The sequence below is a fragment of the Drosophila ananassae genome, chromosome XL (genome assembly GCF_017639315.1).
Source record: "Drosophila ananassae strain 14024-0371.13 chromosome XL, ASM1763931v2, whole genome shotgun sequence".
Lineage (NCBI taxonomy): Eukaryota > Metazoa > Arthropoda > Insecta > Diptera > Drosophilidae > Drosophila > Drosophila ananassae.
This window is the reverse complement of record NC_057931.1, coordinates 5,601,810-5,618,736: the sequence shown is the minus strand read 5'-3', so window position 1 is coordinate 5,618,736 and position 16,927 is coordinate 5,601,810. Positions and strand designations below refer to the sequence as shown.

Sequence of the window (16,927 nt, the reverse complement as noted above, 5' to 3'; positions counted from 1 at the left end):
TTCCACAGCTCCCCTGCCATCAAATGAAATGGATTTTTATTAGATTTTGCTTGTAAAGAAGATTTAAATTTATTTCGTTTTGTTTTTGTTTCTTGCCCGCTTCTTGTTTATCCCCCTGAAGCTGAAAAAAAATAAATAAACATAAAAGGAAGCAGATTTCTGCAACTGTTTTCAGCGCATCTCCTACTTGTTGTTCTTATTTATTTGTTCTTATTTGATGCTTTTTGTATTTGGTATCTTTTCTTCAGCTTGCTTACTCCTTTCACTATTTTATCCTTTTTTTTTTTTTTTGTTTCATTCCTGTGGAAGATTAATGGCGAGTCCTTTTGGGAGAAAGTAAAACGGGGGCCCAGCAGGGGCTCTGGGGAAAGCAAAATGAAACAATTCGCGTATTTAACTAGGCTAGGTATTAAAAAAAAATAGGTATTGCCAAAGATAAGATCTTGTGAAGAAGATATTTGGCCAAAATCTGAATTTTTCTTGCTTCAGATAGAAGGATATTTAAGTCCGGATTCAAAAGAAGCACTCTCTTTCTAAATTTGTGTAAAATATTATCAAAAAAACTTTTACAAACTTTTTTTTTAGACTTTAATAAACCCTGTACATTGTACTTCTTCCATTTTATTATTATTTTATCACCTGCTTATAATTCTCAACCTGTTCCATCACAAAAACACCGTGGAGGATACTAATCCCAAAATGTCCAAAGGGAGACACGCCACTCGACGACTGCAATTACAACATGTTAAGCATGGATTTCAATCGAGTTCGGGTTCGGGCTCCGGCTCCGGCTCCGGCTCGGGTTCAGAGTCATGTCAGCACAAACAAAATCGGTAACTCCCGTGGGCTGGAGGGCTGGAGAGCTGGAGGGCTGTATGGGCAACAGGGGGCGTGGCAGATGGGCCTGATGGCGCCCTGTCAGGGCTATAAAATGTGCAACTAATACGATTACCCGTCGTCTGGCGTCGTCTGGTGGAGCGTGGATGGTGGATGGAGGACGGAGGACGAAGGACGAAGGATGTGGCATTGGAGTCCGTGTCCGTGAGTTGCAGCTTTAATGTGGCAGCCACGGGGGCAGGGGCATGGGCATGGGCTGGAGTAGCCTGCATAAAAATGGAACAGAACTGAGAACTGAGAACAAGACAGGCGGGTAAGCTTAGTCAAATATATTTTAAATTATGATAAATTGACTTTCGGCTAAGGAAGTTGACTTGGCAACATCAATGCTGGCGCAACTTTCAGCTCAAAGTTCAAGTCTAGGGTGGTTGTCGATGAAGGCACTGAAAGAAATACTTTCCATACCATAATATTTAATATTTTTATTTATTTTACTGATATTTAATTCGATATCTTTTCGAGGTAATTCAGTTATTCAGCAATTTAAAAATATTTTGAGCTCTTTTTTCATAAGTTTTTATAAGAAAGTTTAATTTTAAAAGGAAAAAAGTTAGTTAATGTATTGTATTATTTTATTCTGAAATTTTTTAATACAACAAAACACTTTTAAAAACAAAACATAAGCCAAAATTTAGAAGTACCGGGTATCGTAGAGCTGAGAACCTTGTTCTTGGGAGCAACGCCTCCCTTCTTTTTGCTTTTAAGATTATTATCTAATATTCCTTACCCCTTATTTAATTTCTTAAGAATATAATTTTTATGTCCTTTATTTTTTGTAGTGCACCTCCTTGTTTGTTGGGTGCTCTTCGCTTTATTGTCATCTTATTATGCAGAGTCTGGCAAAGCGTGACAATGAGACAATGTCGTCAGCGTGTCCACCCTCTCGCTGCCACATCCGCATCCACATCCACATCCGGATCCGGATCCGCAAGTGCATTAGCCGGAGTCTCAAGGCAAAAAAAAAAAACGCGTGCTAGTTGAATTTATTGCGAAGATTCTGAATTTCCGGATTCTGGATTCTGTCCGAGAGCAATTTGCAGTTTTACGCTTCCTTAAATTGTGTCTAAAATGACAAGGGGTTGTTTCTATTTATGTAGTATAGCTTCTGTTTTTGGATCCCTTCCCATTCCCCAAAAAAAAAGGGGTAAAACCATGAGCATCACCCACTGAACCACCAAAAAAAATCTCACTCCATCTTTCCCAGGAGGCGTAAAATTTTTATTGTTATGTGTTTCATTTTTTTTCTCATTTTTGCAACGAACAAAAAAAAAACGAAAATTGTAACATTTTAAGCGTTATGTTTATGTCGGTTTGTTGCGGGCCACAATCGATATTAATATTCTGAGGGGGCACAGGAATTGAAAATTATGACGGTGCTGAGTGGATTTGTTGCATGTTGAGTCCGGGGCACAGTCCTCACCCGCCAGTTTGTCCGATAAATCATCATTCCATTCCCGGAAAGTGTGAGGATACGGGGGATGTGCTCTTCATGGGTCTACAAAACAACACCCTCTGAGCATAGACCACGTACTATGAAGGGGCTTGATCACACTTTTCCAAGGGGTACCATCATGATTTGGGCCAAAAATGGGGCCAAAATTGAATTTTGGAAATTCTAAGGATCCTTTGATGCAAATCTACGGGGATTACTTCCCTGATTCATAAATGGTACGCCGTTTTTTAATCGGATGCGAAATAGTAAAGATATTCGCCAAAAACTGCGAGGAAAGTGCTAATCGCACTTTTCCAACGGTTTTCCAAGGGGTACCATCATGATTTGGGCCAAAAATGGGGCCAAAATTGAATTTTGAGAATTCTAAGGATCCTTTGATGCAAATCTACGGGGATTAGTTCCCTGATTCATAAAAGGTACGCCGTTTTTTAATCGGATGCGAAATAGTAAAGATATTCGCCAAAAACTGCGAGGAAAGTGCTGATCGCACTTTTCCAACGGTTTTCCAAGGGGTACCATCATGATTTGGGCCAAAAATGGGGCCAAAATTGAATTTTGAGAATTCTAAGGATCCTTTGATGCAAATCTACGGGGATTAGTTCCCTGATTCATAAATGGTACGCCGTTTTTTAATCGGATGCGAAATAGTAAAGATATTCGCCAAAAACTGCGAGGAAAGTGCTGATCGCACTTTTCCAACGGTTTTCCAAGGGGTACCATCATGATTTGGGCCAAAAATGGGGCCAAAATTGAATTTTGAGAATTCTAAGGATTCTTTGATGAGGATCTACGGGGATTAGTTCCCAGATTTAAAAATGGTACCCTGATTTCCCAAGAGCTAAAAAAAGGCTAAAAAAAGGCTAGAAGCGCCATCACTAATGTCCACCATTTTTCTGTTTTATTTGTGGGGTAGCACTGTTCAATAAGCTTGATCGATATCATTTATCGCCCGCCAAAATTAGATTTTCGTTTAGAAGAATTAGACTTTCTTTAAAGAAAATTGTATTAAACAAAAACAACAATAAATAGCATTAATGAAAATTCACTTGATAGACCGCAATAGATGTGAAATTGCACAATTGACAATGAAACATAATGCCTTTAAAGTGGTTTTCATTTGGGATCGGATAAGGAATTTGCCATCTTCCCCCTATCAATTGATATGATTTGCATTTGAGAATCTTGTGGAAATTAAAAAGCAGCAGCCAGAGAAAAATTTCTAAAAAAAAAAAAAGGGAGAAACTGCGACCGCAGCTATCGGTCTTTTGGAATCTCTTGTAAGTCGCGTATGTGGACAACACAGTGAGTGTATCAGTGGGGGTGTATTTTCCATCCCCCTTTATATGCCGGAAATGCCACCCCCAGAATGCAGTGAATCGCCCCCGCCCCAAAAAATAGAAACTCTCCCCCACCCATGGCGACTGATGTTATTTGAGACAAAGTCTGCGGCCTGTTACGTAATGTGATAAGAATGCCGGCCAAAAAGACAGCCCCATATCCCTAAGGATATAAAAAAAATATATATTATATATATGGACTATATGTGGGGTTGCTTTTACTTTCAATTTGATTTGCATAATTTTATTTGTATTCATTTGCTTTTCAAACAGAAATTGTTGCCAAATTTCAATTGAATTTTCGTGACGAGTGCTCTTCACCGGCAATTTTCGTCACGCTGGCCTAGCAATCTGACAAATAGCTGAGATTTACTTTAAGATTTAGGGTCTTACCTGACCATCCAGGCATATCCTGGGGAGTTTTTTTTGTGGGCGAGTCCTTTGGGGAGTTTTTTGGGCGAAAAGAATGCCTCACTTCATGCGTAAACTGAAAGTGGACAATTCGAGGGATTTCTTTTGTTAGCCTGGCCAACAGCCAAAGCCGTCCGCTAATTGCCTCAACTTTTGTCCAAAAAAAAAAAAAAAAAATGGAAAATAAGAGACACAGAGGTGCAGGTAACAGTGGGGGAGCAAAAAAGGGGAGGTGGTGTACGAATGCGACACGAAATGCGCAACATTGAAGCATCCGCCAAAGGAATTTCCTGCTGACATTTTTTAATTTTACACTTGACTGGCTGAATGGATGGATCCGGGGGCTATAGTGGAGGTACAGGCCAGGATTTACCTCACTCCCGTCCCGGTCCCCACTGGATTAAATCAGATTATGCAAAGGGGAGTAGTATGGGGCGGTAGGTCATCGCATACATGCATTTAAATATAAACCAAAATATAAATATTTCTCTCATATTTGTGCGGGTATGTTGGCAGCGAATACAAAAAAAAAAAAAAAAATGGAAAATGGGAATATGGAAAAAATGAGTTTTCCATCAATGGAAAATTGTTTGGTCACAGTTTCTGGCAGCGGAATCAAAGAGTTTTCCTCTTCGATCAAAATTCGTTTATCAATCCGAAACAGGTGAGTGAAATTCATCAAAATTCTGGTGATTTTCCATAGTTTTTTCAAGTGAAATTAAAAGTGAAGGCATATATTAAAGAAGTTTGTTTAAAATTTGTAAAAACAAGGTATCTTCATAGTAGCTAAGATGGTAGTGTTTGTTCAAGAGTTTTTAGTATTTAATAAAATACATTTTAAAAACTACTACTTAATAGTTTTTTAATCATTAATCTTAGACTTCAATCCTGAACAAATCCTAAACAATCCACTTGAAATGCCCAAGTAATCATGTAAATTCCTTCATGTTCATGTTTTGTAATCGCATTATTATTTTTTATAGACACCTCCCCCTTAAATCAATGGGCTTGATTTTCATTTTCCTAACTATTCGACTTTGTTATGGAAAGTAGATTCATTTCTGGAGATGACCCGAGCTGAAGTTGAATCAAATCTATGCAAATGTCCTTTGGCTTCCTTTCGCTCTCATTTCGATAATTATGCAGCCCCCGCCTTGTAATTTTCCACCCACTCGGCCTGTTGCTGGGTGATTGGGAAAAGGACCACCCCAAATACCCATCCATGCCATCCAAGCCCTCCAATCCACCCCATACCAGCCGAACTGAACTGAAGTTGTCTGCTCCATCAGCATGTTTTCCATGCCTTCCATGCTTCTGGTCTCGTGCACTCATTGAATGTTGAATGTTATAAAGTCATTTGCATATTTGTTGTTTATGCTGAAAACAAGATTTCGTTATTAACTTTGCTTAATTTGTTTGCCAACGAAAATGGAAATGAAAGCCGGGTAAGCAGGGAAAGTGGAAAAGTGGAAAAGCGAAAGGGAAAGCGAATTGAACCATCATGGCCCCGATACAAAAATAGAAAAGAAAATCCTGTTGACCCAAGCGGTTTCTTTCGGGGAGGGGGAGGTTGCGAGTCCTTATTAATTGCAATTTGAATTGTGCATGCCCAAAAAACCCTCCTTATAACCCATAACCTTAATCCTTATATATCCGTGAGCCAACCCCCTGATTTTCAACCACAAACCCAAACCCAAACCCGAAACCCAATTTTGAAAACTCCTCTCGAGACGAAAACAAGGCAGGCAACAAAGAGCCCCAAAAAGGAAGCCATAAATAATGCCAAGTACTGTCTGCTCAGGACTCACGACTCAGGGCACTAGACACACGGACACCGACCTCCTGCCACGGACATCAGACAGACGGACAAACGGACAGACTCCAAAATTTGTGTTCCATTTAATTGCCGGCGGAATGAGATAAGATTCTGTTGAGATGGAAATGAAATGCTCAAGTGGAAATTTTAGTTTTGCATAAATTATGCGGCAAACGTGCAGTCTGACCCCAAGTTGTTCCGTTCCCAATTCGTTCCCCTCGACATGCATCCTTGGATCCTTGAGGGTCCTTTGGCTGCCCAGATTGGTTTGTCGAGACAACTACTTGCCAAAATAAATTACATATTTTTTGTCTTTCTTAAAAGAAAGTATGATAAATTATATTAAATAAATTAGACCTTCTTATACATTATAGTAATATTTTTAATAAATATTTATAACTTTAACTTATTTAAGTTTTATAAAAAAATGCATATTTATTTTTATTTAATTTTTTTTATAGATTTTTCCTTTGTTCTGAATCCCTGTAGGAAAACCCACTTGTGTCGTAGCCCCCATTATCTCCATCTCTTTCATCGCTATCTGGCCTTCATCTGCTGTCTCTCTCCCCCTTTTTTTTTTTTTGGTAATTTTTTGAATGTCTGTAGATTGTCTCGGCGCCTGTCTCTTCCCATTGCCAGTGAGTTGGGTCGACACCACTTTTCCTGCCACTTTCCCTTTCGCCCAACCGCCCCACAATTTTCGAGAGCTTTTCATTTCGTTTGCTGTTTTCCGCAAAATATCCGCAAACACCCACACACACCCACACACACACATCCGCATGTCGGATGTTGCTTTGTTTGTGGATCTAAATTGGCATTTCCGTGGCAGGCGAATTTTCACCTGTCTTGTTTCCGTGCCCGTTTTGATGGTCATTCAATTTCAAAAACTCTACAAAAATATAGTTTGTATTAGATGATCGTTGTCGGGCTTATCGTCATTATGGCCATAAGCTGTAAACCAATTTCCGGCCATCCAAAGTAATATAACTTTGCCTGCAGAGCTTCCTCCATTCCAACTTCAACTGCAGTTCTCTTTTAACAAAAAAAAAAGAAAGGAAAACTGAAAAGGACCTGAAATAATAGCCGCAAAGTGTGCAATAACAAAAAGTCAGGCTGACAACCCTAGTGCCTCCACCATCTGGCTGGCAACCCTGAAAACTTTGTCAGCCGTCTTGACCAGGCCAAAAAAAAAAATAGAAAATAGAAAAAAAGTTGATGAAAAAGCGAGTTGGATCTGGCACTGGATTTGTAATCAGACAGCTCGAAGATGCCGCAAAAACTTGCAGCATACGTTGGGGCTTGCCACAAAATGGGGGAGAAGCAAATACAAAACTTGGACAAAGCTTTCTTAAGCAAAAATAATCTAAACTAGAGGATAAATAGAAACAATGTAAGTAACTTTTAAAATAAACAATTTGTCTTGGATCATTATTTCAGAAAAAGTTAAATAATAAAAGGCAGTCTAGAGTTGGAGAAGAAAGAATTAAAAAATAATTACTCAAAGGGATTATAGAATATTAAAATATGTACCTTGTTACTAAAATTTAAGCTTACAGTTGTATGTATAAATGCCCGCTTTGAAGGAATTTTCAAGACAATAAATACCAGAGAACTATGTAGATTAAATTAATAAAAAAATCATAAGATTCTGATGAAAAATTCAAAGCCCAAGGCCAAACAAAGTTTGTTGAATATATTTAGTAAACTGCAAAATATAATTCAAGGTAGTGAGAATAAGATTTCAATTTTGGTTGCATTAATTATTGGTTTCAAGTTCAAGACACTCGCCCTCAGTCTGAGGACGAAAAAGTTTTGCGGTTCGGGGGAGGAAAGTAAAAACGAAGCCTTCTGACAGTCCACTGTCAAAACTTTTTTGATTATCTTAATTGCGATTACAGGGGGGGACAGGGAAAGGGAACTCCAACCAACTCCAATGCGGCATGCCCCATGCCACATGCCCCCAAAAAGAAAACCCCAAAAAACACCACCCAATGCGTGCATAACCCCAAAAAAAAAATTGAGAAGGAAAGAAGGACAGACAGTCAGACAAATGGTTGAGAAAATACAATATATATTGTACATATATCCAAAACCGACGGGGGAGTTGACTTCGAAAGAAGGGGGCAGCTCATCCGCTGAGCTGAAATTAACAAGATTGACCCCCATCCCTCGCACAGGAACTTTGGCGGGGCAATGAAAGAAATTGGGCTATCAAAAAAAAAATAAGAAACGAAAAGAAAGAAAGAAAGTGGAAGAAAAGTTAAAGGAAAAACCCGAAACCGAAACCGAAAGGAAAACTTTTTTCGCCAAAAAGGATAAACAAACTTTCTTTCTCGTTTTTGTCCACTGCAATTACAAGACAACTGACCCCCCATGCTTGTCCCTAGAGGGGGGAACGGCATCGATAATCGCAATTCGAAAATAATCATAGTAGTTTGGCTCCCCAATCAATGATTATCCTGGGGACTATCCGGGGGATAGCTCTCTCAGGACATCCAGAAATTAGACAGTGCGGAACTTTACTTCAAATGGAGGTCATAAATAAAGTTAAGAGGTGGAAGTTTTTAGAATAGGATTTCACAAAAAATAATAATTGATAGAAAACCCAGTATCAAGAGCCCTTAGAGAGCCATCACAAATATTATTAAATATCCAAACCCTTCATATTTAATGAAATTGTTATGGAATAGATCGATAACCTGGCTATCGAAGTAAAAGTGAGTGGTGCCGCCGAGTAAGCACTACCTTTTTAATTGCACTCTGTGCGACTCAATGGATAAATCAACATTTCATGGCATGCCACAAAATTTCGCAGGTGAATCAGCAAACACACGCAGATCCTTTCGGGTTACAAACCATGAAATGCTTTTGGCCCAAAATGTTTGCTGCTTCAGCATCAGTGGCCCAAACCCAGAAAAAAACAAACAAAAACACGAATTATTATCATGATTACCATTAGCTGCTGGTATAAACTGTGTTTTTAGAAAGAGAATTTTGCAGGTGTGTGTGTTTTCTGTTCCTTTTTCCCATCCAGAATGCTGCAACGCATCTCTGCCCCTATTGACAGGACTTTGTGGAAAGCATTTCCATGTCCTGCGCTCACATACAGGCTATTGAAGCTCATGCATATGGCAAGTGGCTGGAAAATATTTGTGGCAGTAGGAATAATTTTTATGTGATAATGGCAGGGTAGTATGAGGTTTGTTTTTTTACATTTACAGAGTTTCAGAATTACATTTATATAATAAAATATATAGAGTAAAACATAAGCTAATTTATAGGTTAAAATAAGTAGTAGTAGTAGAAATGGTAGTAGTAGGTAGTAAAAGTTTAGTAGTTTCCAAGCCCATCTTTATAAAGAAAGTACTGCCTATTATATAACATTTTTTTAAAAAAAGCTTGAAGGCTAAATAAAAATATCTAAGTATTCAAATTTAATTTAAAAAGTTTAAGAAACTATAGTTTAAAAACCTAATAAAATCTTTATGCTTTTGGTAAAATTATTTTAATCCAAAAACTTCAATCAATTTATACCACAACTCAATTACAACTGCTCTCAATTACATATAAAGCCTTTTAACCCAATCACTATAAATATTTTTATATAAAAACCCAAAAACAAAGAAAATAAAAGAAAAACTGTTTGGAAAATATTACAAATTGTAAACTGTGATGTTTACCTTTGTAAATGTTTGCATTACAAGGTGTTTGCATTTGTAATTGTTTATCGAAAATGGCTTTAAAAACGAGGCGACTGCGAATTCTGAAAAAATAAGCTATTAAAAGAGGCTAATGGAGGAGGATTATGCCAATAAGAGGTTGCTTAAAAATAAAAATATACATACATTCGTTTGTAGTTGAAAGCAATTAGTGAAAAAACACAGGTTTCAATGGCAGATGAATAATATTTGATCTGAGCTGGAATTTTTTGGTTGGGATTGGGGTTGGGGGTGTATCCTTGGCCTCCTTTTATGCAAATAATGGGTGCAATATGTCACCGAACAGCTGACAGTTTGGATGAAGTGTCGGCGACACGATACGCAGGATACGCAGGATACGGAGAAAAGGATATGCCAGTGGATGTGGCTGATGGGCTGGTGGGTTGCTGCGATGGTGGGTTGGTGGGTTTTGTGGGGAAAATAAAATGTATAAAATATTGGCTGTCTACACGAATTCTAGGCAAGAAACCAAATTCAATTTATATGCAAATGATATGCAAAGACGAAACCGAAACCCAAACTCGCTGCCGAGGGCATACAGCTACACATTTGAATTTTAATTATATTTATTAAAAATGTAATTATGTAAAGGTGGTTTTCAAAAACAAAAAAAAAAGATGCAAGAAGGTAATAAATAAATGAGCAGCAGTCAGTTCATTGAAGATTTCAGGTGAAATAGCGAACTCCGTCATCGGAGTCCTCCTCGCGGAGGTCGTAGTAAGTGGGCTTCGGATATCCACTCTTCTGATAGGACTTCTCAGTGACAGTCTCCTCCTGCTCCTCGGACTCCTCTTGGGACTCCTCCTGGTAGGTCTCCTGCTCATAGGTGGCTTCCTCGCCATAGGTCTGATAGCAGGGCCTCACTGTAGTCGTCTTCTTGGACTTGGTCTTCTTCTTCAGCTTCTTGTCCAGTTTGGCCAACTCCTTGTCCTTTTTGTCCTCGAAGAAGGCCAACTCCTTCTCCTTTTTGCCCTCGAAGAAGGCCAGCTCCTTTTGTTTCTTCTCGTCCCACCACTGCTTGAACTTCTCCCACTCGTCCTCCTTCTTCTCCAGCTTGGCCTCCTCCTTCTCGGCAAACAAATTGAGAAAGTCCAGCTTCTTGAGCAGCTCCTTGTGCTTCTTCCCCTCGAACCATTCCAGCTTGTCCTCCTCCTTGTCCTCCTTCTCCTCGAGCTTCTTCTCCAGCTTCAGTGGCTTCAGGAACCATCCATGAGCTTTAATGTTCGATTCGGTGTCATATTTATTTAATTGAATTTTTTTCCGTGTGATTATTACTTACCGAGGCAGGCCATTGCCAGAAGCAGTAGGGTTCGGTGTCCGAATTTCATCTTGGCTGACGCTTTCCACTGCAGTCTCTGTCTGGTCCCAGATGCTGACCTGGCTACTTATAACCCCCCGATCCCAAATCCGTAATACGAAATCCGAGCCACTACGGCACGGAGCACGTGTTCCGATAAGCACGTGCACTTGCCCAAATACCAGTAATCGCCAGAGCTCGCGGCATATTTCTGACTTTCTGAATGCGACGATGCCGATTGCATTAGAGTTCAATGCTCTATTTACACTGCGAAAAAAATAGGTTTAAATAGTTCTAGTTTTGGGGTAACTCTTATACTTAAGTAAGAGTTAATCAGTTAACTGGAAATAATAGATAGAAGTACTTCTGTGTTGGATTGTACGAGTTATTAAAAGTTTAATTCAAGTTTAAGGAAAGAAATAACATTTTTTTTATAGGCACTATTATTAGTACTATTGCTTAATAATAAAAAATTAGATTATAATTTAGTTAAATATAAACCAGAATAATATCCAAACCATTTAATTTTAACTTATAACTTATTTTATAAGAATAGTATAGGGTAGTAACTTTTTAAACTTTGTAGTTACTTTGTAGGCTTTTTTTGTTTAATATCATAATACCCATAATATTTCTCCCAGTGTAGTGCCTGGTCAGCTGTCACTCTGATTAGGCGGGCAGTTATTTTGCAAGTTGGTAACTTTGGCAATGCTGGCCAAGATTTTAATGGGCTAGTTGGTAGTTGTGCGACTCGACTCGAAGCCAGGCGCTGCTAATTGACTTGGCCATTATATGGGGGTGGTGGGTGGCTGGCTGACTGGCTGGCTGTGTGGGAGGATGGCTGGAACTCCTCCTAGAGGGGGATGGCGTGCTTGGGGGTGTTGCCTGGCTTGTTTTTGCTGATGTGTTGAAAGTGGAAGTTAAATTGTATTTGTTTAGTGCGCCTCGTGCACATGGGGAAACCCTGTTTGTGTTGGCCAAACAGTTTGCCAAATTAATTGCACACCAACTGTTTATTTGCCTGTTTGTCCGTTTGTGTTTTATGAGTTCCCCCCTTCTAGCTACACCATCCTTGTGAGTTACTCTTTGAAAAGCTGAATCCAGAATGCTCACCCCATTGCCTCCTTTAACTTGCCACATTAACGAGAGACACACTAGATGGCAATCTGACAAAAATAATTATCCCTTAGCCAAGTATTGAATAAAGACTTTCACCTCAAAACAAAATAACTGAGTTAATTGAGTCGAGTGTGGAGTTTTGTATTTATATCAGTATTATTACAGGCCTTGACTATTAAACTTAAGAAACTTAAGATTTAAAAGACATAGCTCTTAATGGTTTTTAGTGAGCTACAAATAGCTTTAATTATCTTTCAATACTCTTTGTTCACAACTTGGGTGTTGACACGATTTTTGATAAGAAATGGCGCAGAACTTGAGCTAAAATATTTCACAACTGATAGTTAATTTCAAAAATAAAATATGAAACTATTATAGATTATAATTATAATTCCCAGAAGAATTTTTTATATTTTTCCCACAAACTAACTTTAATGAATACACATCTTGTTTAATAATAATATTTAATATTTGAAATTCGCTAACTTAAAACAGATATGAAGCAGAGCTTGACTCTGTCAAGGACCTGTCCATAATCTCAGTCCTTATGGGGATTAGTTAAACAACAATGGCCTCTATTCGGGAATCCTTAGGTTATCTATATTACCCAGATCCAGGGCGGTACCTGGAATGGGTTCAATAACTCCGTTTGGACTGAGAACCACCATGTTCTCGTAGTCTTCGCTGAAATCGTCGTCATTTGGTGTTGTCCTGGGAGTGGTTGTGGTTGTTGTGGTGGTAGTGGTGCTGGTGCTTATCGTGGACGGTGGTGCAAAAGTGGTGCTGGTGGTTCGACGCCTTTGCTTTCGGCCCTTGCGACCTTTACGACCTTTTCTTAACTTTCGCTTTCCATATGAGTTGGACTTGCCATAGATATTGGGATAAGGCTCCACTGTATAGACGGTGTAGGCCGGTACAGTGGGGCTCAGATATGGTGTTGTTGTGGAAGCTAAGGTGGTTGTTGTGGTGGCTTGTGTGGTGGTTGGTGTGACAGTTGTGGCTAGTGTGGTTGTTGTAAGTTGTGGAGTGGTTGTTGTAAGTTGTGGAGTGGTTGTGGAAGCTTGTGTGGTTGTTGTGGAAGCTTGTATAGTGGTGGAAGCTTGTATTGTGGTTGAACCTTGTGTAGTTGTTGTTGGAGCTTGTGTGGTTGTTGTTGAAGCTTGTGTAGTTGTTGTGATAGGTTGTGTAGTTGTTGTTGGAGCTTGTGTAGTAGTTGTGGAAGCTGTAGTAGTTGTTGTTGAAGTTTGTGTAGTTGTTGTTGCAGCTTGTGTGGTTGTACTTATTTGTGGCGTTGTTGTGGAAGCTTGTGTGGTTGCCACTGGTGTTGTGGTGGATGTTTGAGTACTTGGTGTTGTTGTTGATGTTGTGGTGGAGGTCTGAGTGCTGACTGGTGTTGTTGAAGTCTGTGTGACCGTTGTTGTGGACTGTGGTGTTGTGCTAGATGTTGCAGCAACCGTTGTTGTAGTTGCAGCTTGCGTGCTTGTAGCGCTTTCTGTTGTTGTTGATGTTGGGATACTTGTGGTGGACTGTGGCGTGGTTGTGGAGGATTGTGTGGTTGCTATTGAGCTCTCTGTGCTTGTAGCTGTTTGTGGAGTGGTACTAGCAGCCGCAAGTGTTGATGTGGTTGAAAAGTCAGTAGTTGATGCTTCGGTTGTGGTGCTACTGGAGTTATCCGCTTCTGCTGCAGCTATTATCTCGCTAAAACTGATCGTTATGGTGTTATTCAAAAGGGTGCCGTTCACCGACTGCTGTTGATTGTTGTTCTGAAATATGGTGGCCGCAAACGAAGACGCCTGGCCCACTGTGAGACAGATCTGACAGGCTGGGAAAAAAAAGGCGGAATTAGCATTTAAGCTGGAATCAGTGGACGCCACGCTAATTACCTAATGTTGTCACCACAACGAGGGCAATTAAATGTCTACGTGATGGCAGCATTGTCGACGTGCTAGCCTTCTGTCACTTCTGGTTTTCCTTAATTAGCCCTGAATCGAAGCCTTTGGTTGGCGGTAAGGTTGACGACAATGTGTCGTACTGCTCTATAAATTTGGCTAATTGAACTGATTGTCTGAGTGCTCAGATGGTCCAGTTTTATATCGGTGCACGTCCGGAAACGTGTGCTCGGTACGTGCGATTGCCGATTAAATTATCGCGTCTTCTTCCCGATTCCAATCTTGAAAATTTTCCAATGTATTGCCAAATGTTCTCCATCTGTTTCCACTCACTCTTACTCTTTCTCTTTCACCCACTTTATTTTTTATTTAATTTTTTATATACGATAAATGTACTTATGTCTTCTTTTTCTTTATTTTTTTTTTTGGTGGCCCAGTCTCAATTGTGAATCAGATTCAGATGCCGGAAGCAGCTTACACTTGTTGAACTCTTTTGAATGTGTACGACATGCTCACCGGATGCACTGCACTTGCATTCGATTTTTCACCGGTTCTGGCCACAAAAGTCACGTAATCTTGGCCAACTGCAGTCTGAAATAAAGCCAGATAACAATCGCACACATATGTTTAATGGATCTTCAATGAAAACGTTATATTTTCAAGTTAATTAAATCTTAAAGAACCATTTATTTATTGTTCTTTTGTTAAAAATGTATTATTATTAGTCTTATTATCATTAGTGAAATTAATACAAAGCCTTTAATTAGTAAGATTTATTTTCTAACCCTATAGTTCACATCATAATCTTTCAAACATAAAAGCCAACCCGTGGAATAAAAAACACTCGAATTATATAATTTCTGGTGCTCAAAAACAAAATAAAAAAACTGAATTTTAATCAAGTGTTTACATGTGATTCGCCATGAGCCCCTTGACACCCAGAAAGCCCCCTTGATTACGCCACTGACTGCTAGCTGGAAAATTATAATTATTTAGCGTGAACGTGACGAGCAGCTAATGGGAATTATAATGACAAACATTTGTTAACACAAAACCATATAAAATATAGACGAATATAGAATATGTATTTTGAGGTAGATGCCAATAATCAAATGGGATTTTGGAATAAATTGTTTTATAAAATCTGTTAAATAAGAACCATACTTGAAAGGAATTAAAAGGCTTATTAATTCTTAAGTTTATGTAGTACTTTAAGCTACGTTTTCATCATTAAATATAAATTTTTGTATAGAAAAATAATAAATTCTTGTTTTAATCTTTAAGATTTATTATATACTCCATAATAATTAAAACTTATTCTTTACATTTTTTCTCAGTACTAGTTTATACCAATGAAAAAGAATTTAAAATAAATGTTTTCGAATGACGTATTTATTTTGGAGAATTTTCGCAGCGATTCAAAATCGGCGATAAGCCATAGAGCACGCTTTCGGTTAAGATAGTGATTGTATTAGCGGTACGTGCAGTTAGCCCACTAAAGTCTCCCAGAGGGCTACTATATAAGCCCCAGTCATATTAGCCAAGTCAAGTAGTTGATACAGCTATTCCATTCGAGTCAACATGTTTGCCAAAACCTTTGTCATCGCCATTATCCTGTGCGGTATGTAGCTACTTTTTAAACATTTTTTAAATCATTTTAAACTTTATTTGTTATTTATTTTTAGCCTGTTATTTGGGCATGATTCAGGGCCAACTTCCAGCTCCGCTTGGTCAAGTTGTCGGTGGTGTGGCTCCTGCTGCTGGTGGGTTAACAGGTGGGTTAGGAGGTGGTGCAGCTGCTGGTTCGTTGTTGCAACAAGGTCTGGACACCGTCCAGCATGCAGGAGGTACTCTTCACGGTTCCCCCGGCGTTTTAAGTCTAGGTGGACGCTAAATTACCAATTTAAAATGAAAATATGTTTTCCAACCTTTTAATGAAAGTTTAATGATTTTTTTATTTTGAAATTTAAAAGTATCTCTTCAAAATTAAATGTTTTGTTTTTAAAATAAAGTAAAGTTTCATGAAATTAATGGTGATATATTATTGGGCTTGGGCTTAGAGGTGATTCTTAAAAAAGACTTCAATTTTAAAAATAAGCTACAAAGCTTCTTGGGGAATATGAAACTCAAAAGTTAACTCTAAAACTCTTGTAAACATTTAAATGTGATGTAAGAATATGTAAGTCGCCTAAACCAAAAATCTTATGTAATTTTTCAACTTAGAATAAACTAATCTCTAGTTCGTGAGCTATTTAAACCCAAAAACCACGTATTACCAAAACCAAAACACTATTTATTTAGGCTCCCTAGTTCCTAGAAATAGTTAGTTTCCAACTTGAAGATGTCGAACCACAAACTATTGTTATTTGTTTTATTAAGCCGTGAGTTTTAGTCCCTATAAACATAATTATTTAGGTTTTAAAACGTAATATTTCTTACCCATATAGTTTTTTTAACCCTGGCCTGGAGTCTGCCAGCTCAGCCTTTGAATTTAGAAAACTCGAGTTCGGAAATCCAGCAACTTTTCCGAAAACTAGTAGAACAAGTGCAGAAACTTATTGCAGAGTTTCTCAAAGAGTTTAAAAAACTAAGTGGACAGTGAAAAAAACATAAATAAAATGTGAAATAAAATTGAAGTGCTATTTTTTTATTTAATTGGCAACTTAGGCTAATGAAACAGCACGTCCCTTAAATTTCTTAAATTTTATTACGAATTAAATAAGGAGAAACAATAACGTTCAAGAGCTAAAATACAGTGCCGACCTTTGAAATGGCTCATCATCTAATGTTGGATAATGACAGAGGAATCTCTGGTGGAGCATTATGTTTATGGCTGGCACTTTTGTGGCTTGCCGCAATACTCAGACGGTGACTGTACCCAAAGGCCAAAGTGAAAATGCCCAAAATTATGCAACATATAGAGGCACAAGAACACAAATACACCAACAGCACCAACAACACATGCCCCCATTCTTTTGGGGGTCGGAAA

The 16,927-nt window shown here is 38.6% G+C and overlaps 3 protein-coding genes across 3 annotated transcripts; 1 reads left to right on the top strand and 2 right to left on the bottom strand.

Annotated features, from left to right (window-relative positions):
- Positions 1-10,212: 10,212 nt before the first annotated feature.
- Positions 10,213-11,019, bottom strand: LOC6504169 (cilia- and flagella-associated protein 251). Its single transcript, XM_001964271.4, has 2 exons — positions 10,913-11,019; positions 10,213-10,847 (listed from the first exon to the last, which is right to left on the bottom strand). Exons 1-2 carry the CDS (start codon positions 10,959-10,961, stop codon positions 10,300-10,302), a joined length of 597 nt encoding a protein of 198 aa, XP_001964307.3. The 5' UTR covers positions 10,962-11,019; the 3' UTR covers positions 10,213-10,299.
- Positions 11,020-12,499: 1,480 nt separating this feature from the next.
- LOC6504167 (integumentary mucin C.1) lies at positions 12,500-14,117 on the bottom strand. Its single transcript, XM_001964270.3, has 2 exons — positions 13,933-14,117; positions 12,500-13,871 (listed from the first exon to the last, which is right to left on the bottom strand). Exons 1-2 carry the CDS (start codon positions 13,982-13,984, stop codon positions 12,625-12,627), a joined length of 1,299 nt encoding a protein of 432 aa, XP_001964306.1. The 5' UTR covers positions 13,985-14,117; the 3' UTR covers positions 12,500-12,624.
- Positions 14,118-15,449: 1,332 nt separating this feature from the next.
- LOC6503478 lies at positions 15,450-15,965 on the top strand. Its single transcript, XM_001964269.4, has 2 exons — positions 15,450-15,559; positions 15,624-15,965. The coding sequence occupies exons 1-2, from the start codon at positions 15,520-15,522 to the stop codon at positions 15,830-15,832; spliced, it is 249 nt and encodes an 82-aa protein (XP_001964305.1). The 5' UTR covers positions 15,450-15,519; the 3' UTR covers positions 15,833-15,965.
- Positions 15,966-16,927: the final 962 nt, after the last annotated feature.